At 39.9% G+C, this 22,825-nt stretch overlaps 1 protein-coding gene across 2 annotated transcripts in view; it reads right to left on the bottom strand.

The window, feature by feature from the left end:
• The window catches only part of IL1RAPL2 (interleukin 1 receptor accessory protein like 2), a 708,817-nt gene that overhangs the window by 22,674 nt on the left and 663,318 nt on the right, over positions 1-22,825 (bottom strand). For both annotated transcript variants that reach the window (XM_075834359.1, XM_075834360.1), the window contains 2 exons: positions 6,717-6,846; positions 313-458 (listed from right to left, as the gene is read on the bottom strand). In XM_075834359.1, coding sequence (XP_075690474.1) covers positions 313-458; positions 6,717-6,846 — 276 coding nt within the window. The remainder of the gene's footprint in view (positions 1-312; positions 459-6,716; positions 6,847-22,825) is intronic.

Genomic DNA, 22,825 nt, shown 5'->3' with positions numbered 1-22,825 from the left:
CAAACTATCGATGGATGAATCAGTAAAACCCCAATCGGGTTTTAATCCTATGATAACAATATGAATTTCGCCATGGGCAAGAAGTGCGGATTTAGTTGTGTTCTAAAACGGTATGAGAAATATGGCCTACTTTTAAGAAGTACGATTTATTAAAAAAGTCAATAGGGCTGTCATAAGCGATTTGTAAATAAAAACCTATTGACCTACATCTGCTCCAACGAAAGTAATCAAAAGCTAAACTTAGATCTTGATTATAAAATTATTTTCAAAGTAGAAACCAATTATTAGTTAAGAGTTGAAGTCAATATCTACCTTTCTTCCTTAGCAGGACACTAGCATGCTTTCGGCCATTTCGGTTTTCCACATGACAGGTGTAGTTACCCAGGTCTGCTTCTTGAATTGCGTCAAATGTTAGAGCCAGTTCTACCTCCTTCTCCCCGAGGTGTTCTCTAAGTAACCTAAATTAAAGGGATGATTATAAAAGTATAAAAACTTTACTGTAAACTGATCACTGTGCAAAAGAAACATTAGCTTTATTTCAATGGCCGTACAACAGAACATTTCCCATACTTTTATATACACATTCTAAATACATTACTGACATTTATCTAGACAGTTGGAAATATGAGTTGACAAAAACCAACGATCCGTCTATTATATATATATTTTTCCCTAACATTCTACAAAATAAGGCAATGTACACATTAGCTACATGACTTCCGTTTATGACCACCATGACAGCTATGCTGGATGTATTTTTAAACAAATCCGAAGCCATTGACTTATATTGGTGTCCATTGGGTTCCAGTATTTTTAACAAGAACAGTGATGTAGAATGTGCTATTCTTTTGTCAAAAGTACCAGAACCTTTGTCAGAAACCTAGTGTGAACAGAGCTATACCTATCTAAGGGATGTCCACTTCTATCAAGAGGTTAAAACTAATTTTCAATAATTTCTTAGTGATGGATTGGTAAACTGTGGTAGCAACCTACATGGCCATCAATATAGCTCCTAAATTTCTGATGTACAATTTTGCTTACTTATGCTATAATACAGGATCTGTAGTTTATCAATGCAGATTTGCTTTTCATAACTATGTGAGATGTGGAGGAAACTTTTGAGATGATTTATTTATTTACTTTTTGGAATTTTTGGTCTTCCCGCTGCAGCTTTTTTTTGTTTTTTAATTGTCATTCCTTCCTCTCCGCATTCCGAAAGCCATAACTATTATATTTTTTAATTGTTATAGCTGTTTGAGGGCTTATTTTTGTAGGACGAGTTGTAGTTTTTAATATCAGCATTTATTGGACTGACAAATTAAAAAAAAAAATGTTGTGGGATGGAATGAAAAAAAACAAAACAAGCGGCAATTATTTCATTGTTCTTTAGATTTTGCTTTTACATCTTTCACTGTTTGGTTAAAATTACTTTATTTTGCGGGTCGATATGATTATTGCGATACCAAATTATATTGTTTTTTATGTTTTACTTCTACAAACTTTACTGTGTGTGATCATATATTATAATAGTTTGGACTTTTATGTACATGTAGATACCTATGTATTTTTTACATTTCTTTAGGGGAAAATGTAATTATTTTTCTCTTATCTTCTGATATTTTTTGCTTATTACTAAAACTCTAACATTTTTTACCTTCAACAATGCACTCCTATATTGCAGTATATTGTACTTTTACAAAAATGGCAGTCCTGGGGCCTTCATTAGGCAACCATCGGAACCCCGCGATTGAGTGGCGGGGGGGGGGGGGGCTGCCATGGGATGATGGAGGGGACTCTTCTTTTTCTGAAGGCTTTAGATGCCAGTATCGCTACTGACCACAGCATCTAAGCTGTTAAATATCTGGGATTGGATTAATCTCCGAACTCTGTCATTGTATTGAGGTATCGGCTGTAACATACCCAATGAGTTTTTTTGCAAGGTAAAATAGTACTGCATTCTCCTAGAATCTTTGCTTTTAGGGAAGAATACCATGCCTCACACCTCTTATATTGCAGTCCGTTCAACAATGGATCGGTTTGAGCATAGAGAATTGCTGGGTGCTTAGGCCCTTTTGATCCTAGTACTACTATGGAATAAAGCATTGTATTGCTGCATTTAAAAACATACCAACTGTGATCACCAGTGTATTTCTTTCCATTGAGGTCAATGGGGACAACAGGCCAAAAACATGCACCAAAAAGGGCATGCTGCATTTTCAAAAAAGTGTTTTTGAAATGGGAGCTGCCATTTTTGCAAACCACATTTAGGGTGGATTTACACGAGCGTGTGCATTTTGCGTGCAAGAAATGCAGCGTTTTGCGTGCGCAAAAGGCACTTAACAGCTCCGTGTGTCATTACCATATGATGCGCGGCTGCGTGATTTTCGCGCAGCTGGCATCATTATGACACTCTGTATGTTTGTAAACAGAAAAGCACGTGGTGCTTTTCTGTTTTCAATCATACTTTTTACTGCTGTTGCGCGAATCACGCGCCGCGTCCCACGGAAGTGCTTCCGTGTGGTGCGCGTGATTTTCACGCACCCATTGACTTCAATGGGTGCGTGATGCACGAAAAACGCACAAATATAGGACATGTCGTGAGTTTTACGCAGCGGAGTCACGCTGCGCAAAAATCACTGACTGTCTGCACGGCCCCATAGGCTAACATAGGTCCGTGCGACGCACGTGAAAATCCCGCATGTTGCACGAACGTATATCACGTTGGTGTAAATCAGCCCTTACATTAATGCAACATCTGGCCACTACATAGGGTTATAGCTATAGGGGTGCTGAAGCAGCAGTCACACCTGGACCCTGTTGCCTAAGGGGGCCTAAAGGCATATCAAGACATACCAGTCTTATAAATAGCAAATGGAAGATTTGGATTACTCCTCTGCCAATGCAGTATGGTGTTAACTTGGGCTTGGTTAGTAGACTACACACTTTACAGTTAACATAATATTTTGATATAAGTAAAATGTAGGTGGTTCATTTTTAAAATCGGTAAATGTAGCCACAGTCAGAATATCTTAAAATCTAATCTTCTACATGATTTCACATGCAATGTAATTTCTACATAAGTGAACATAATGATTGTTTAGAATGCATGTCTACATAATCTCCCAAACAGACAAGACAAAATAAATAATTACTATCTATAGATTATTGGTAAAGAATATTCAAAACCCAGAATGTTTTCAATATCCGGATAACATCCGGGAGTAACTTAAAGAGGACTTGTGGCTAGGTAATATAAGTTGAACTGGTTAACTGACCTGAATATCGCTGTCTCCCTGATTCCAGTGGTTTGTCTTTTTTCTCTGGACCCCCCTGTTCCAGAGATATGGCTCACTGTTGTGTTGGCTCCCTATATGCTTATTTGCTCTAGTTAGTCTATGGGTGGAGTTGCTTCTCTGCCTCTGATGCTGACCAATCAGCTAGCTTGAGGGTAATTCATGCCCTGTTGGCCAACCACAGCAAATTAGCAATCTAGGGAGCCAACACAACAATGGGCCATATATCTGGAACGGGGGGGGGGGGGGGTCTAAGGAAAAATACAAAAACATCACTGGAATCAGGGAGACAGACGATTCAGGTCAGTAAAGCAGTTCAAATGTTACGACCTCGTGACAGGTCCTCTAAGGTAAATCAGGCTATTATTTTTTTATGATGAAACAAAAGTATAATCTTGTGAAATCTAACATCTGAATCTCCCATTAAGCACGCACCTTATTTGTAGCTTTCCAGCATAATTACAATGTTTGCATTCTACGTAGTTCTCAGTTAATTGGAAAGATGTAAAGTTTATTATTACTATTTGCAGGATCATTGAAGCACAGTCCAGAAACATTTAGATGATCAGTTATGAAAGTGAGGATTACAGTGGAGGAAGTGCTTTTATTAAATAGCTCCTTTTCTATTGCAGGTTCACCGGCTGGCATTATAACCCTTATAGCATTTCCAATTGAAGACATATTTTTATTTCCTTGATCATTAAAGGAAGAGCTGGAGTGTTCTACAAGTGACATTTCCATAATCAGGGACCAATGCGTTGGGATATTTCCATCCTCTGACCTTTTACACATACTAAACTTGAATCACTATGTACCTCATAGCAGGCTTGTTAATGTTCATTTACGCCTTGAAACTTAAAAGGCACAAATAGTCCTTAATAAATTCTAAGAAATTTCTTTAATTTAAAGGTTTCTATAAATTAGGCTTTTAAAGAAGACTGACGCCCATCACTGCCAATTCCCTGCTCTCTCTACTGATATTGTATTCTGTTGCTGACAATGAGAGGAAAAATTGATTTCCCTATGGAAGCTCTTCACTATTACTCTTTTACATTTAGCCGGATATTGGATTTTTCTAGTAGCAGTTTAGAAGTTTATTTCAGCAGAAACAAAGGAAATCCAATATGTCCATGCCATCTTTTCCTCTACATTTGCTGTCAGGGGAGAATCAGGAGTTACCCATACACATAAGATCGTCAGCCGAAACTAAGGAAATCGGTGGGTTCGGTTGAAATCTCTCTTATGTAAATGGCCAGCATAAAGCTAAATGTAATTATTTCTTAATTTAGTATTTAGCTTCAATACAAAGGAAAGTTTTGGAGAAAATAATGCTGAAAATAGTAATTGCTTGAAGAGAATATTCCCCCTATTGCACCAGTTTGGTTTTCTTGTAACCTAAATATAGGTCCAAAATTCTGTGCTGATTAACTTCTTAATATATTTTTTAAAACGGTTGTAGCTCTATGTTTCTAATACTGAGCTCCAAGTCCTCTGTTCAGACTAAAGGAGGAGGGGATTTATCCACCTTTCTCCAACAGTTTTCTGGCATAGAAGTCGCAAAAAAGCCCAAAAGTCCAAATTTTCCACCACTAGAGGGTGCTTAGGAGCTTACTACATACTGTTTTTAAGCTGAGCTTAAAGGGGTTGGCCAGGAATAAATGTTATTGCTATTTTGACTTAATGTGGCATTTACAATTACTTCTCTAATATAAAGTGTGTTTATATGTGGGAGTGTTACTTATTTCTACATTGCAGTTACGTGACCACACCTAGACTACATTTGTTATTTCCTCTGACGTTGAGGAGAGGCTCAGCGAGTCATCAACTGCGTTTAAGGGCAGTGGAACCAGAGGCGGAGCTCTAGAGCTTATGAAACATCCGCCCGGCCCACTGTAAACTTAGTTGATGACGCGCCATGCCCCTGCTCAGCCGGAAGTTCTGGCTAAGCAAAGACATGGAAGGTAGTCTCTACTAGTACACGCCCCACCCCCTAGATAGTGCCACACCTTTAGGAGCAGGGATTTTGCTCCTAGAGGTAGCCCCTGACGTCACTATCCGTATATGGACAGGAACATCAGGGGCTCCTCCAGTAGAGGAATACTGGCCAGAGCATCATCAGCGCTCTGACCGGGGATTCCACTGCAGAAGGGGCCCTGGACGTCACTGTCCAAATATGAATAGTGACGTCAGGGTCTACCTCTAGGAGCGGAATCCCCGCTCCTAAAGGTGTGGCACTAGCTAGAGGGGGCTATGTATCTACAGGGGATACTGTGTGGCTCTATCTACAGAGGGCACTCTGGCATTATCAACAGGGGGTTGTGTGGCACTATCTACATAGTGCACTGTGGCACTCTTTACAGGGGGCACTGTGGCATTATCTACAGAGGCCTGTGTGGCTCTATCTACAGGGGAATGTGCGGCACTATCTACAGAAGGCACTTTGGGACTTTCTACAGGGTTTGTGTGTGGTGCTATCTACAGTGGGCGCTGTATACCCTATTACAGGGGGGCCATGTGCCATTATTTACAGGAAGCAGTGACTGGCACTATCTAGTGAGGGCATTTTAGGGCACCATCTACAAGGGGCACTAAATGTGGCACTATCTAGCTGGTTTATACTCTACCAGTAGTGGTCAGCACATATCACCTAGCCCTAGTGATAAAGTGAGACATCAACTGCCTGTGTACAAAAGATAACCAGATAGATACAGTACTGGCCACCATAGCAGTTGTCAGCCAAACTAGTGCAGACATTTTTGTTTGTTTATTTGTATGTAAAGTAATTGCTACACTTTTTGCATGAAATAAAGTTAAAGGGGTATTCCCAGGAATCAAAAATTGTCAACTAGCCACGGGATAGGTGATCATTTTTTGATTGCTGTGAGACCCCGACTGATCGCAAGAACAGGGATCTGGAACCCTCAGATTCTCTTCACCACACTCCCTGCAGTGAGGAGTAGCTTGAGTGCAGTGGCGGTCAAGGATGTGCCCGCTTTTCATTTAATGTCTATGAGAATGACAGAAGCATCTGAGAAATGTACTCTGTTGTTTCCGTCACTCCAATAGACTTTGAATGGAGCAGCAGCATGCACGCTCGATCGCAGTTCCATTCAATTTCCCCCTCACTGCGGTCAAACAATGGAGAGGAACAGCGGGTTCGGGATCAGTAGTGGGCCCCCAGCGATCAGATAATTATAACCTAACCTATGGACAGAGGATCATTTTTGATTCTGGTAGAAACCCTTTAGTGCACAAAATGGTCTGTGTTTTGGATTCAAGAAATGTGGAACAATTAGGTTTTTGTTGACGAGTATGTGTGTGGTCTGTATTTTGAAGCATATGTATACATGGAACATATACACAATTGTTTTCTGTCGACAAGAAACATCTGAGGTGTAATTAATTGCAACTGGTATTAGTTACCTGATAACTCCTTCCTTAATATGATTCTCTAATTCTTCAATAAATTTCTCTCCCCTCATCCAGTAGATCATAGGACCTGATTCGCCACTAAATCCAAAGAAGGCTCTGCAGAATACGCTGAGTGGGCTGCCTGAGGGAAAAAAAAAACGAAGAAAATACATTAAGTTCCTCTGCCTACCGGTTATTTGAAAACAGAATTATGACTTTTGCCAAAGTTCAGCCAGTACTTTGAGCACAGTTTGACTCATGCAATATACATACATTGGCCTTAAAATACGTTCTTGCTGACTCATTTTATTTGAGTGCCTTTATGCTCTCTATAGCTTACAGCTGTATAATTTTTTATGTAGCACACAATGCCATTCTGTTTTAAGAAAGTGTACTTTATATAGCTCTTCTCACCTTTTCTGGCAAAAAAATAAGTTACTACCGCCACATGTGCATGTCTGAACAACTGGCTATTTGTTTTTCACAGTAAAAGCAAATAAAATACATAAAAACATATTCCACAATGAAGAATAAAAGTAAATGGACTGAATTCTATAAAGCAAGTATCTTCTACTTTGTGATTCTCACTACCAGATTTGCTTCTCAAACACCCACAGTGAAGACAAATTATAATATTCTGGCATAACTGGACCAACTCAATGCCTGTCTCTCCATGGGAAAGTAGTAGGGGTTGTAGAATGCAGAGGATGTAATCACACTGGTATCACTTATCTCTAGGGGAAACAATTGGATCAGACAGATAAAATCCTGTGGCAGACTTTGGCTGAGAGTCTGCCAGGAGCATAGATAAAGGTGAGGGGCCCCATGTTAAATATTACACTCCCATACCCCTAACCACCTGGTACAGGACGACTTTATGCTTGTTTGCCCCATCCATTAACCACTTTCTATAATCCTTGGGTTAATTCCCCACACCCTTGTTTGCTAACGTAAGGTCTGCGAGGAAAGGATCTCTGCACAGGTTTTCACCACCTTCTGAATAAGGGATGCGGCCAACCTGGGCTGTGCCCCTCTCCCCACGTGCCCAATAACAGCCACACGCCCTGCCTCAATGGTAAGTATGCTATTCTTCATGGTTGTCAGGATGGTTTACATTGAATGATCTGCTCTTGGCATGTCCATATAAATTTAAGTAGGTATAGAACTACAACACAGGAGATTCTAGTTCTCTGAATAAACAAAGTATATTTGACATATAAAGACAGTGAAATCTATTCTGAACTCTCCACCGGAAAAGGTTTAACATTTCATAAAATAATTGGCAAAAATACATTTTTAGAACTTATGTGATAATTGGCAAAAAGAAAAGATAGAGGGGCAAACCCGCTATATATTACAGAAGCATGACAAGTTTGCTCAATTTTAAGATCCTAAACTTTGAAGAATAATTTATTTTTTGCAAATATCCTGCAGAGCTTTATATATTTCTTCAAAGAATCATCGAAATACAATGGAGAAAGACCACTGAAGGAGTAGGAGACAATAAAGCTTCTTCCTTTTTTACAATACAAGAGGTTTTTTTTATATTGCTTTGAACGGAAGAACACCCTAATAATTTTCTTCCTCTTTAACCTCGTTGTTATACTATCAAATTCTCCTTAAGTTAGTGGTAAAATTTGATCGATACATTCAGTATTTAATTGTGGAAAACCACCAAAATTATGCAAAATATTTCAAAAATCAGCAGTTTTTTAAATTTAAATGTATCTGCTTGTAAAAAGAAAAAAATAGTAATACCACACAAAATAGTTGCTAATTAACATTTCCAATAGGTCTACTTTATGTTTGCATCACTTTTTTAACATCCTCTCATTTTTCTAGGACGTTACAAGGCTTAGAACTTAAGCAGCGATTTCTCACATTTTCAAGAAAATTTCAAAAGGCTATTTTTACCAGTTCAGTTGTGAAGTGGCTTAGAGGGGCCTATACAATACAAACCCCCATAAGTCACCCCATTCTAAAAACTGCACCCCTAAGAGTTTTCAAAACTGCATTTAGAATGTTTCTTAATCCTCTAGGCATTTCACAAGAATTAAAGAAAAGTGGAGGTGAAATCACAGAACACAGGTTTTACCAGAGAAACATAACTCCATATTTATTGCCCAGATTCTGCAGCTTAGAAATATCCCACATATAACGTGCTAATTTACTGAAGCACAGGTCGTAGAAGCAAAGGAGCACCTAGTGACTTAATTTTATTAGAATATATTTTAGGCACCATGTCAGGTTTGAAGAGGTCTTGTGATACCAAAACAAAGGAAACACCCCAAAAAAGACCCCATTTTGGAAACTACACCCACAAGGAATTCATCTAGGGGTGTAGTGAGCATTTTTACCCCACAGGTGTTTCATAGACTTTATTAGAATTTGGTCGTGAAACGGAAAGAAAATCCCTTTTCTTGAATAAGACGTAGCTTTAGCACAAAATTTTCCATTTTCTCAACAAATAAGGGAGAAAAAGCACCCCAACATTTGTAAAGCAATTTCTCCCGAGTACGGCAATACCCCATATGTGGTCATAAACTGTTTGTTTGGGCACACAGTAGGACTCAGAAGGGAAGGAGCGCCATTTGGCTTTTGGAGTGCAAATTTTTCAGAATTGGTTTCTGGGACTATGACGCATTTGCAAAGCCCTTGTGAAACTAAAATAGTGGAAATCCCCAGAAGTGACCCTATTTTGGAAACTACACCCCTCAAGGTATTCACCTAGGGTTGTAGTGAGCATGTTGAACCCAAAGGTGTTTTTCAGAAATCGTGTGCACTCGATGTTGCCCAGCTTGTGCCACCATAACAAGAGAGCACTCTGATTATTATGCTATGTTTCCCAGTTTTAGAAACACCCTACATGTGGTCCTAATCTTTTGCCTGGACATTGGACAGGGCTCACGACTGAAAGAGTACCATGCAAAATGGTATGCAAAATTGAAGCCTAAGTTGGCGATGTATTGATTCACAATTGCAGAGTCTCTGATGTGAAATAATAAAATAAACACCTGAGAAGTGACGCCATTTTGGAAACTACACCCCTCAAGGCATTTATTAAGAAGTGTAGTGAGCATTTTCCAAGAATTAATGGGCTGTGGATGGTGCAAAGTAAAAATTGCAGTTTTTCCCCGATATGCCATTTCCGTGGCAAATATGTTGTGCCCAGCTTGTGCCACTGGAGACACACATCCCAAAAATTGTTAAAAGGGTTCTCCCAGGTATGGCGATGCCATCAATGTGGAAGTAAACAGCTGTTTGGGCACACTTTAGGTCTCAGTAGGGAAGCAATGCCTTTTCACTTTTGGAGTGTGGATTTTGCTTGGTAGTTTTGTTTGGGGGTATTACTGGTATTTTAGTTTATAATGTGTGGGTACGTGTCAGCCGGGCAGAGTACATCAGGGGCATAGTCCGGTAGTATAATAATGGGGTAAAAAAAACAATAAAATAATCCATAGATGTGTGTTACGCTGGGAAGCAATCCTTTCTGCACAGGCCAGTGTCGCACTGATAAATGGTGTCCTTTCTTATCCCCCTTTTGGTCCACACTCCGCACCTTTGAAGTCTGGGGAATTTTGCTGGAAAGAGTTGTCCTGGTATAATACGGGCACCCTAGCTTCCAGCAAATATGTTTGGGCCCTCCCCTTCCTGTTCCCTAATTTTAGGGCCTTGATAAATCGCCGCTTGGAACAGGAGAAATGTTCCCCTTGGGCCTGCACTACTGCGTTTGTTTTTCGTTCCTGACTTATTGGAGCCTTAACTAATTTTATTTTTTCATAGACGTAGTCGTATGAGGGCTGTTTTTTTGCCATTGACACCGCGGGAATTTCCTTGCTGGGGTGCGGATGAGCTGCAAACACCTTAAATGCAGCGATCGCTTTTGACCGCTGCATGTAAGTGGTTAATTGCGGGGATCGAAGCTAACTTCGTTCCCCGCCATTACAGCAGGGTGTCAGCTGTAAGATACATCCGGGGATGATGGCACCGACTCCGCTTCTGAGCCGGTGCCAGCCATTTGTTATAAGTATACGACAATTTGGGGGAAGCACTGCCTTTCCGTGACGTATACTTTACGACAAATGTCGGGAAGGGCTTAATAGATACAATGAGTCTATTTGTCATTAGTTTCTCAATCCATTAGATCTGTTGCATAGTAAAAAAAAATGTTCTTTAATAATACTGTGCCTTATAACTTAGCCTTACTTCTACAATACATAATGCCATTGTGCATTTTTATTTTTTCATTAATATAGATACGAGGTCTTGTTTTTTTGCAGAAAACTTGTAGATTTTTCAGAATTCATTTTTAGGGAAAATATATTAAAGGCCTCATATTTAGTGGGGTACAATAGCTCATGTCACCCACTCTTACTACATCCTTTTATTAGTGTCACTAGGGTTATGCCTAGCTTCCCTACATTTTTCCTTGTATTTCTCTATCTATCTGCTGTGCCACTAAGTGTGTGTGTACGTGGTGATTCTCGACACAATTGTATAGCAAAGCAAGATTTATTACCAACACAAATCACACTTTGATATAAAACACAAAATAGCACCAACACAGTAAATACATATATACTTACGGTATAGTATCATTATACCTCAATACATACAATAACTTAATATGTATTACGTGTACCAATACTACACATGGCACAGTATTAGTACAATAACACATAAACAGTACCCATACAATCCTATACTAGTTCCCACCCACCTACCTACATACATACAAGTATATATTAACGATATAGTATCAGTATGCCTCAATTCATATAACTTAATACGTACTAATACTACACGTGGCAAAACACCAGTACAATATATTACAATACCACACCAACATCCCCCACATACCTAAACATACATATGAAATGCAGTACATTCACGCTTGCTTCTATATCCCACCCCCACCTGACTCTAACTGTCCCTGTAACTCAGGGGTTAATTTTGTACACAAAAAGGGGTGTAGGGAAAGAGACGTGCAGCTGTATGGCAGTGAAAGGGTTACAGTAGAGAGGTTGCAGTACTGTAGTGTATGGTTAATACCGCTTCTGCTGTATTTGTGTGCACTGCTTAGCTAGGAGAGGGTTAATGTGTAGGTAAAGGGTTAAATGTATGGGGAGAAGGGTAGGATAATGACCAGGGGAAATGCTTGTTGTATAGAGGGGGAGAGAGAATGAAGTAGAGCTGCTGCAGATGGAAAGGGGGAGGATCCTTAGCGGTGATCCGGAGGGAGCAGGAGGTCCTTCGTTGGTGGTGGTAGGGAAGAAAGAGAGAGCGAAGTATAGCGCTCTGGATTATTTAAACCCTCCTGTGCACTTCTGTATGACATCACATACTCATGCACATGCAGGGGGGGGGGTTAGACTGTGGGAACCTCCTTTGATGTGGGATACAATACAGGATGTGTCCACTGTTTATAGCTCCCCCCCCCCCCAGAGTGTAGAAGGCAAGAGAAACTAAGGAAATCTATTGCTCCTTCCAGATTGTAAACAAGACAATGCAGCTCATTACCTGGGGAATTTTCCCATGAGCACATCTGTGAATACACACCTATGTCTGGAGGGGCAATAGCTACACACACACACACACACACACACACACACACACACACACACACTAATATATGCATATAATTCCCAAAAATTATATTTCCGCCAGCTTTTTTCAGTCATTCACCAATCATCATGCATGTGTTGTTTATTGTAGAGATCAGTACAAGGATTGCAGATATCCGTATAATTTGCAAAATAAATAAATGAAGTGACGTGAATAACATTGATTATCTCGATACAATGGCTCCTATCAAGGGTGGGGGGTGTATATTCATCAATAAGTGAACAGTCAGTTCTTGAAGTTGATGTGGTGGAAGCAAAAATGGGCAAGCGTAAAGATTTGAGGGACTATGACAATGGCCAAATTGTATTGGCTAGACGACTGCGTCAGAGCATCTCCAAACGGAAGGTCTTGTGAGATATTTCCAGTATGTAGTGGTTTGTACCTACCTATTATAGTGGTCCAACGAAGGACAAATTGTGAACCGGTGACAAGGTCATGGGTGCCCAACGCTCATTGATGCACGTAGGGAGGAAAGGCTAGTACGTCTATGGCAAATCTGCACCATATGAATATGCCTTAAAAGGATTGCTTCTATGGAGAATAACCCCATAATACGCTGCTGCGTAAATGCACCATAAAGTGAAACACAGGGTACCTACCACTACATATTACGGAACCGCAGGGACTCCATATGCCACTGTACATCCTCTGTGTATGTGGCTCTACCGTGTGCATGAGTTCTTAACACCTTAGAGACTGCTAACACACTTTTTTTTTTAAAAGTGGCCTCATTCCGATGCATAAGACCTTTTACGGTGCGGGAGGAGTGGGTGCCCGGCCATCTGATGACAGCCGGGCTCCTACTCTGATGACCAGGATATGATTTACTTCTAATTCTGGCCATTTAACCCTATAGTATACTAAAGCATTGGATACTATTGACCGCGGTATCTAAATGTACCAAAGCCTTATAGAAGAGAGAAAAAAACACGTATAGGGTATTGTCACGATCATATTGACCAGAACAATAAAGTTAACACGTTAGTTGAATCACATAAGAAAACAGATGCAAAAGACAACGAGGAAATTGCCTTTAATTCCATCCCCCTCCCGTCCATAGCTTTCAACAATGGTGACGGTCACGTTATTTTGCCACGTGATCGCCTCGCTTCTTTTCTGTACTGGCGCTGAACACATTCAGTTAATGCGCAGATACAGGCAGCAGAATCTTCTGTATCTCTACATGCGCTAAAAGTATTCAGCGCCGCTGCTGAAAAGCAGGCAGCCGCATTGGCGGTAACATGGCATAATCACCTGATCTCCGCCATCTTTTCACGACCATTCAGCGCCTTTGAATGATTACATTTCAGTGATGACGTCATCGCACCGCTTGCGTCGTTAAAAAGCGCTGATTTGCAGGGCAGAATGACTTGTCCTGTCATTCAGAGCCTTTTAATGACACAGCCACAGCAGACCTGCTCAGATGAGACTAGGCCTGCATTGCCACAGGACGGCGCAGGAACAGTATCAGTTGAGCATGTAAAGTTTTTTTTTTCTCCTAAATGTGTGAATGGCATTATCTACAGGGGGCAATATCTACAGGGGGAGCTATATGTGGGGCACAATCTTCAGGATGTGCTATATGTGGGGCACTATCTACAGGGGGGCTATATGCGGGGCACTATTTTCAGGGGCAGCTATATGTGGAGCACTATCTGCAGGGGGCTGTATGTAGGGCACTATCTACAAGGGGCTCTATGGGGGTCACTATCTACATGGGGCTCTATGGGGGCACCATCTACAGGGAGCACGGTGTGGGGGGGGACACAGTGTATGGCGCTATTATAATTAGAGGTGCAGTGTATGGCGCTATTATATTTAGGGGAGTAGTGTGTGGCACCATGTGAATTTTATCTTCGTTTATAGGTGCAGAAATATTTGAAAAGTGAGAATCACTTCTGAGCGCCATCTGACATCTCAGACATCTGAGCGGCAAACTGTAGAAATGAGATGTGGTAGTCAGAGGTCTGGGCCGGATGGAGAAGAAAATAGAAAAAGAACAACTAGAATATGAGATGACGTCACCTGTGAGTCACGCAATGTAAATGTTTATTCTGCCTCTAATTAGCACAGTAGTCACTGTATGATCTGCAGCGAGATGTTGGGTGGTATGTTTTTTTTTTTATTGGTGAAACCGCAACTCCGAGCATATCCTTACCATTGTTCAGGCCATGCTGGAAGCTGTAGTTTTACGCCATACAAACCTGTAAGGCAGGGGTTGCACTAAATTGAACTGTATTTGTGCTGGTGTATTTATGTTATGAGCTTTGTTCTGGTGCTGTATTTCTGAGCACAGCTTTGTTCTGGTGCTGTATTTATGTACTGAGCTTGGTTCAGGTGTATATATGTACGGAGCTTGGTTCTCGTATTTATGTACTGAGTTTCGTTCTGGTGCTATATATACGTACTGAGCTTTGTTCTGGTGCTGTATTTATGTACTAAGCTTGGTTCTGATACTGTAGATATGTACTGAGCTTGGTTCTCATCTAGTATTTATGTACTGAGCTTGGTTCTAGTGCTGTATTTATGCATTGAGCTTGGTTCTGGTGCTGTATTTATGTACAGAGCTTGGTTCTGGGGATGTATATATGTACAAGGCTTTGTTCTGGGGATCTATATATATGTACTGATCTTAGTTCTGGAGCCGTATATGTCAGAGCTTGGTTTTGGAGCTGTAATTTTATAGGATATATTTATAACAAAATTGCAGGGCAGATGGAATTTTTTCAATTCATTGTCTATTTAATGGGAAACAGTCAGGTAGTTTTAACCCCGTGAACCGCCACCATTCAGTAATACATGACCTGACAATATTTTCAAACATTCCCTTGTATGTTTTTTTTCAGATGCAGCAAAATCTATAAAATCTCATTTTAAAACGGTGCACACTATATGCTATATACGCATTGAAAGATCATGGGGCAGTGCCGCCATACCTGAAGAGTCACCTAGTCCTGCCTCCAAACCCACCTTTCCATGTTTGATTGACATCCCGCTAGCTGTTATACATCACTAGCAGCCTCCTCCAGCTTTCTCGGATGCGCCATTGCAAAGTACTACATGGGCACGCACCGTGCAGCGAGGTGTACTCTGCCCGGCTCCATAGCTGCACCGCGCATGCCAGGGGAATGCAAGGCAACGGCGCATCCGCAAGCGTTGGAGGAGGCTTCTAGTGATTTAGAACAGCCAGGGGGATGTCAATCAAGATGTGGGGAGCGCCATTTCAATTTTCACCTCAGGCAGCAGAAAAGCTAGAATCACCCCTGCGTAGAACACAGTATAGAAATTACTGTTCGGGGATAATTCTTTTACACTTTTCATAACATTGCTAATTAGCTTATGTTCATTTTTATATCAAGGAAGTATATGTTGATCTGAAAGGATTCCCATCTCATAAGCGCACAATACACAGAGCCCATCCAGACTGACTGCAATGTTTGTTCAGCTGTGATAATTAAGTTTTTTGTTTGAACAACAATTTGCATTATGGGACAAAATGTAAATTTTTTTTAGTTCTTTGATCTACAGAAGCTGGAAAATATGTCATGTTTACATAGTTATTAACTCCAAAATGTGCATTGGATTAGTACTAATGGAAAATTGTAATTGTGATCTTAAAGGCGTATTCTCATTTTACAAAGTTATGGTATATCCTAGCAATATACTAAAAAGAATACATAACGACTGGCACCACTGAAATAAATGCTGGTGCAACATAGACATAATAATACATATTAATACCATAATAAAGTATACACCAAAAAAAAAAAGAGATGGTGTGTAAACAAATTCAAGATATGCCCTCAAGCATTATCCAAAAAAACACAAGGGCTTTTATAAAGATCATAAAACACGCAACACAGACAATATGCATTACAAACATTTAAATATCACTATAATAGTACATAAGCCTCAAAACATGGGTGTGCCATCATTCCGCTGATTTGATATCCTATATTGTGGTTTTAAATTATGCACTTTATTTTGAAATGTCCTCTATCGTCTCAGTTCTTATAGTACTTGCTGGCGCTTTGTTAGTATGAATGGACTTTTATGTACACTTATTTTCATTTGCACTCTATTACCCATTTGCAGTGTTCAATTGATTATACATGGATTTCTATGGTTTTGGCAGTATGGATTATATATAAATTTTTCCATTATTTTTTTTCTAACCAAGCCAATCTTTTTTTTTTTTTTTTTTTCATTTTGTATTATTTATGACTTTAAATTCATTAATTTTAAATGCAATATCAATAAAGTTGTTGCTTTATTAATAAAATATTTTTCTTTAAATCAATGCGTTTTTATAAAAAAAAAACAGAATAAAGCAGTAATATGCAAATCCCAAAAATATTTTCTTATTTAGAAACTGACACGCAGTGTATAGAATAAATTATAAAGTCTCATACACATAATAGAAACGGCAGACTAACATGTCCAAAATATGTTTATAGAACTTTATGAAGAGAGTGAAAGAAAGAATGACAGGGCTGGGAGAACAGGATAGGGCAAGGGAAATTGATGGGATGAGGGGGATATAATGACTGAGGCCCTTGCGGGATCCAGGTTGATGGACCTGTCTAAATATGATAAGTCAACTGGATCAATGTATTTGAAAAAATTGTGCTAGAGAAGAAGACTACCAAGGTAGCCATCTGTTTGAGTGGGTTTACATGATACATGATTCACTTTTGAGCATTAGGCTGGGGCTAGACTTAGACTTTTTTTTTGTATTGAGCGATAAATCGCTGTCCATAGGAATGCATTAGGCTAGAGCGAATTATCTCACTACAAAAATAAATTGTTGTGATAAATCGCTGTCCATAGGAATCCATTGAGCAGCTTGAAAATACCTTCAAAATCGCCCCAGTCAAGAAATTTGCTAGCATTTTTTAATCGCTACATGCTGGGATTTCAGACCTACACACCTGACTGGAGCAATTTTGAAGAGATTTTCAAGTTATCCTGGACAGCTCATAGATATTGAAAAGATCAATCATTCTGCAGGACCCAAAATTTACCTGATCCAGAGAAGCCGAGTACTGTATAATCTTGTGAAGACGAGTAGCAGGTAGTTTGGCGTACATCTTCAGATCACAATTTAACAGTGAAATGAGATGTAAAATTTCCGGTTTACTAGGGGCCTTCCACTGTTTGGGCAACCTGGCAATTATAGTTTCCAAATTAGATGGAGAAATGGTACCCGAGATTTGCCAAAATGAGAATAGAATTAGTAAGTAAGGGGTAAGGGAAGATACAAACTGTTTATTATAGTCATTAGGGGGACCATCTGGTAAGAGTTAATGCATTTCTACAAAGGGAATATGGTTCATTACAGAAATCTAGGTGCTGTAGGGGGTTGAAGGGATTCCATAATTTCTGTAGTGGCAGGTTGGTGTATTCAGGTTCATCCTTAAAGTTTTATAATTTGGGTTAATATTGGGATAAGGCTTCAGCTATATCTGTGAGATTTTGTGTTTGTTTGTCGGATGAGTCTTCCAAAAATTCTATCTTAGTTTTGGCTGCGTACTTCTTAACCCTTTATGTCAGAAGAGCACTCGCTCTGTCACCCATCGAATGATATTTTGCTATACACTTCTTAATAGTCTGCTCATATGTATAAAGGAGTATAGAGTGAAATTGCATTCGGAACTGATATAGTTATGACGAGATTGCTGCGAAAGTATGGGATTTTTTTTGGCCTCTAAGTACTGGATCTGCTGCATAAGAATGCGATTCCATTTCTCTTTTCTACTTATTAATGGCCACCAGTCTAATAAAAAACCCTCTAATATATGTTTTGTGAGAGGCCCATAAAGTATCATTAAAAGCTTCCCTATTGTCATTAAACATAAAGAAGTCTGATAAAGAAGTGATTCATGCTGAGCCTTGGATTTTAAAGAAATGAGTTTAGACGTTACATAGAGCAAGGGGTAGAAGTGAATTTTTCATCAATAGTCAGGTGGATTGGCGCATGATCTGACCATGAGATCACTCCAATGACTGAAGCCTTGCACAATGGTATAATTACTTTATCAGCTGAAAAATAATTTATGCTGGAGTAAGATAGATTTTTAGATGAATAGCAAGTAACATCTTTCTCAGTAGCGTGATGATATCTCCATATATCACGTAAGTTATCCTCTAAGACTGGGCGTCCAAGCTCACCCCTTTCCATGGTACGAGATAAGGAACGATCCAAAGTTCTAGAGACTGGGACATTAAAGTCTCCACATAATATTAAATGTTCTTTTAATACCATTTTAACTTTCTTCATAAGTGTTTTCATAAATCTAGAGTGCAATTTATATATGGCATGTGTCGTAACCAAAGTGAATTGTTGACCTTTTATAATACAGATTAGAATGAAAAAGCGACCAGGAGGATCAGAATATGTAGATATAACTTTAAAGGGTGCAAACGGTTTAATCATGATATATACTGTTGCCTATTTGTTAGAAGCATTCGCATAAAACATATATGGGAATTGCTCATGTACGAGTCGGTTATTGTCTCCATAAAGCATGTGTGTCTCCTGAATACAGGCACAGTACATCACATTTAGATTTAGCGATTCCTCTCCACATAAGTAACCTTTAAAAGGGCAGTTAAGACCCCATACATTCTATGAAAATGGCTGGATTATCATGGGTTTATAAGTGCATATTATAAGTACACAACATATTAATCTGTATACTGAAAATGCTACCTCCAATCCAAATAACAACCAAACCAACAAAACATGAAAATAAAATAATTAGTAGGAAATACAAGTGAAAATGCAATAACTCATAAACAGGTGAGGGAATTAAGCAGGGATGCAAGCAATTCCTGAAACGTGCGGATTCAGATAATCAGCAGAGTCCCCCGACCTCATGTCGAACTCCAACACGCTGTATACCAGTCAGGAACTATCTTGTTATGGCTGACCTCTTTCTCCTGGGATGCATGACTAGTAATCTGTAGAAGATCCCAGTTATGTAGCAGCTCCTCGGCTTGCTCCGGATTGTGACACATAAATGACGAGCCAGAATTGTGAATCACCAGCTTCCCAAGGAACCCCCTTTTATATGGGATACGGATTTCTCTGAGGATTTTTGTAGCGGTAGCAAATTAGCATCTCCTGTTCGCAGACAAATCTGGGAAAATTAGTAAGTCTGGAAGCTCTGGTTTATGCCGTAATTGCTGGAGGAAATCTTTCACTTTAACTCGCATTCACTTTTTCAGAGTATTATGAGGCACTGAAATATTGAGATTTTTGTGTCTAGAAACCCTATGGATACGGTCTACCGACAGTTCTAATGTATCCAACCCCAGAAGTACTGCTTGTAGCAGGTTATGAAATTAAGTTCCCAGTTCATCCTCCGAAACAGTTTTTGGGACTCCGGAAATTGTTTTGCTGGGATCTATCTTCCAGGCCATATATTTAATTTTTGGGTTGCCCAAATTTCTCTTCCAAAACACTGTGTGCATCGATAAGTTTGTTGAGCGCACATTCCTTCATCTTGTCCTCTGTGTGCCAAGCGCTCGCTTAAGGCTGTGACATCTTTCTTAATATCCGGCAGCATGGACTTAAAATCTGTTTTAAGGACCGGAAGGATTTCAACAATCTTTGCATGGTTTGTTTGGTAAGGGTTACGTCAGTGTGCTTACCTCCGTAGTCTATTCCAGACCGCTCTGACGACGCTCTACCCACGGAGGAGGCCAGGGAGAGTACAGGCAGGGAAAGAGCCAACTTTGATGTTACTGTAGATGGCGGAGGTCTGTCAACTTTTCCGGGGAACCATGTTTTTTTCATGTGCCTCTAGTCATGGTATGGTAGGTACCAAAATTAGTGGAGTACTATCAACAATGTTGCTTTCTACACTTTGTAAGAAGCCCCCAAAGCTCTATTATGGGTTAATTTACAAATAACCTATTACACATGAGTCCAATTTCTAGCCTTCACCCCAAATTTTTTTAACAGAATCGCACTGTAAAACTTGCAAAAATGTATTCTTCAAAGCATTTGATCGTCTGCATTTTTATTATCGTTTGGAAACTGTAAGCACTACTGTATATCCATGTAAAAGAAAAAAAGTTTGAAAGCTAGTTAACCTCTTCCCGCTGCATTTTTGGGATTTTAGTTTTTTCCTCCCCACTTTCCAAAACGTTTTAATTTTTCCTTCGATAAAGCTATATGAGGGCTTGACCATTGCAGAACGAGTTGTAGTTTTTAATGGCACAATTTATTGTACCATATAATATACTGCAAAACTGGCAAAAATTATTTGTGGAATGGTTAAAAAAATTAAATTCCTCCAATTTTTGGGGGCTTCATTTTTACAGAGTTCACAATGCAGTAAAACCAACATTTTAACTATATTCTGCGAGTTAATACAATTACGGAAACATTATTCAAGTGCTTTTTTTACTAATTCTCCTAGGGGACTTGAACCAGTTATCGTTGGATCGTTTACATGACATACTGCAGTATGTCGTATTTTTGACAGGCACCTTTTAAGCCCATGGCTTAAGTGTACAAAGATGGCAGACCCGAGGGACTTCATTAAGCCTCCAGGCTGTCATGACTACCATTGACACCCCTCAATCACACGTCAGAAGGCCCCCCCCAGTCTAACTGTTTAGCTATTGACTGCAGGCATCTAAGGGGTTAATTGACAGGATCTCACTCATTACACTGAAGTGTCGACTGTGAGAAACAGCGGACACACACGCTCTAGAACCTGCTCCATACTACCCCACCCGATCTCCACCGTATATATACAGCAGATGTTGAGAAGGGCTTAAAGGGAAGAGATGAGCGAATTTCACAAGATTGGTTTTGGGTCCTTTTCGATTAAATCAGCTGTCTGATTTAATATGGTCCGTATAAATTTTCCACGAATTTCAAGTGCCCTGATTGCCCTGGAAACTCATGTCAAACTCTCTGATGTCTTTTAGGATTATCACCAATGTCTTCTTCTCTAAAGCGCCGGTCCCTTGGTAGTACAGCCTTCCCCATGGATTGTATGGTTCTCCTGTTCTAAAGAACGCTGATGGAGGGGCATGTGACCAGGCACGTCCATCAGCGGCCTCCATTGAATAACATTGCGTGTTGCAAGGAAAACAAGCGTATGCACAGTGCCATGCACAGTGTTATTCAATGGAAGCCGCTGATGGACATACCTGGTCACGATCCCGACCATGTTCAGAACGGGACATTGGCACTGATCTCCTAATATCTATGTATTAGTAAGAGAGTGCCCGGCGGCTGCCAATTTTTCATGCCTAATTCGATTAGTGTGGAATTAAATAAGTTTCCTGTTACAGTAAATATATAATGTCCTATGAAATACAGTATATAAAGTGTCTTTCCTGGAATCCACAATGTAGTGCCAATCGAGAAGAGACTGTCCAAAGCATCAAACCCCATTTATGCTACCTGGCTTTTCTTGCAAGTCAAAGAAGCTAATGGATGTGCTACACATTGGCTGTGTGCATACTCCTTCCATTCAACACGTGGCTCTCATGCTAGTCACTGTGGCCTTTCAGATTTACAAAAAAGGCAAGCAGCACTACTTTAATCATTTTGGAGATTACCAGGAATAAGGGTAGAGTTTTTGCTTTCTTGGACTAGTCTAATATCTGTCATATGACACTACTACTCATCCATTGATTGCTTCTTATGTAAAACTACTGTCAAGTTATTGCCTGCTATGGGGCCCATCGAATTCTAGTTTTGCCGATTGCTCTATTGCAGTTTCCTTCTGGTTGCACAGCAAATTGCTAGGCGGTATGCCAATATTGTTCAGCACTGGTTACAAAAAGCCTCTTTCACCAGCAGGTATGTTCAGTACATAGACGGCCCTTTGATTCGAATACGAAATGTGTAATTTCCACTACAGTGGAGCTGCGGGGGAATTGAACACTTGCCGTCTGGGGTGCCCACAACTGATCATTAAGGTTTCAGCAGCAGGACACCCTGTGATCAGCTTATCATCAGGAACCCCTCTAAGTTCTTCTTTCCCATAGACTGTAATGTCAATCAATATTTACATGACTTACTGTAGATGTAAAAGAAAAGGAGCGTAAAGAAAATTGTCATTCTTCCTTCACTTTTTATGAACAGAGCTGTTTGTGTGGTTCGACCCTATACCCTCGGCCTCCTGTTGCCTTAGGGAACAGTAAAGCTTATAGATGTTACTAATGTTTGTCCTACTTCACTTTTCAACAGGGGAACGTTAATGCTTCCAAAGGTTATTCTTCCTGCATTCAGTGCCTGGCGTGATGTGCTAAGTAAAGACATGATGCGGTCACCGCTAATATCCACATTTAAAATGTTCCTTTTACACATCGGTATAAGTTGTCCACTTCCATCAAGTCAAACGTGACGCAGACACCCACATGCAGCTTGTTCACACAGGAGGAGGACACGCACCGTTTTATAATGTAGGCACTGATTTTACGGCTGCTATCCATCTAATATACCATTAAGAAAAAGAGTTGTTTCA

Source organism: Rhinoderma darwinii, chromosome 8 (assembly GCF_050947455.1).
Source record: "Rhinoderma darwinii isolate aRhiDar2 chromosome 8, aRhiDar2.hap1, whole genome shotgun sequence".
Lineage (NCBI taxonomy): Eukaryota > Metazoa > Chordata > Amphibia > Anura > Rhinodermatidae > Rhinoderma > Rhinoderma darwinii.
This window is presented reverse-complemented; position numbering and strand designations above follow the sequence as displayed.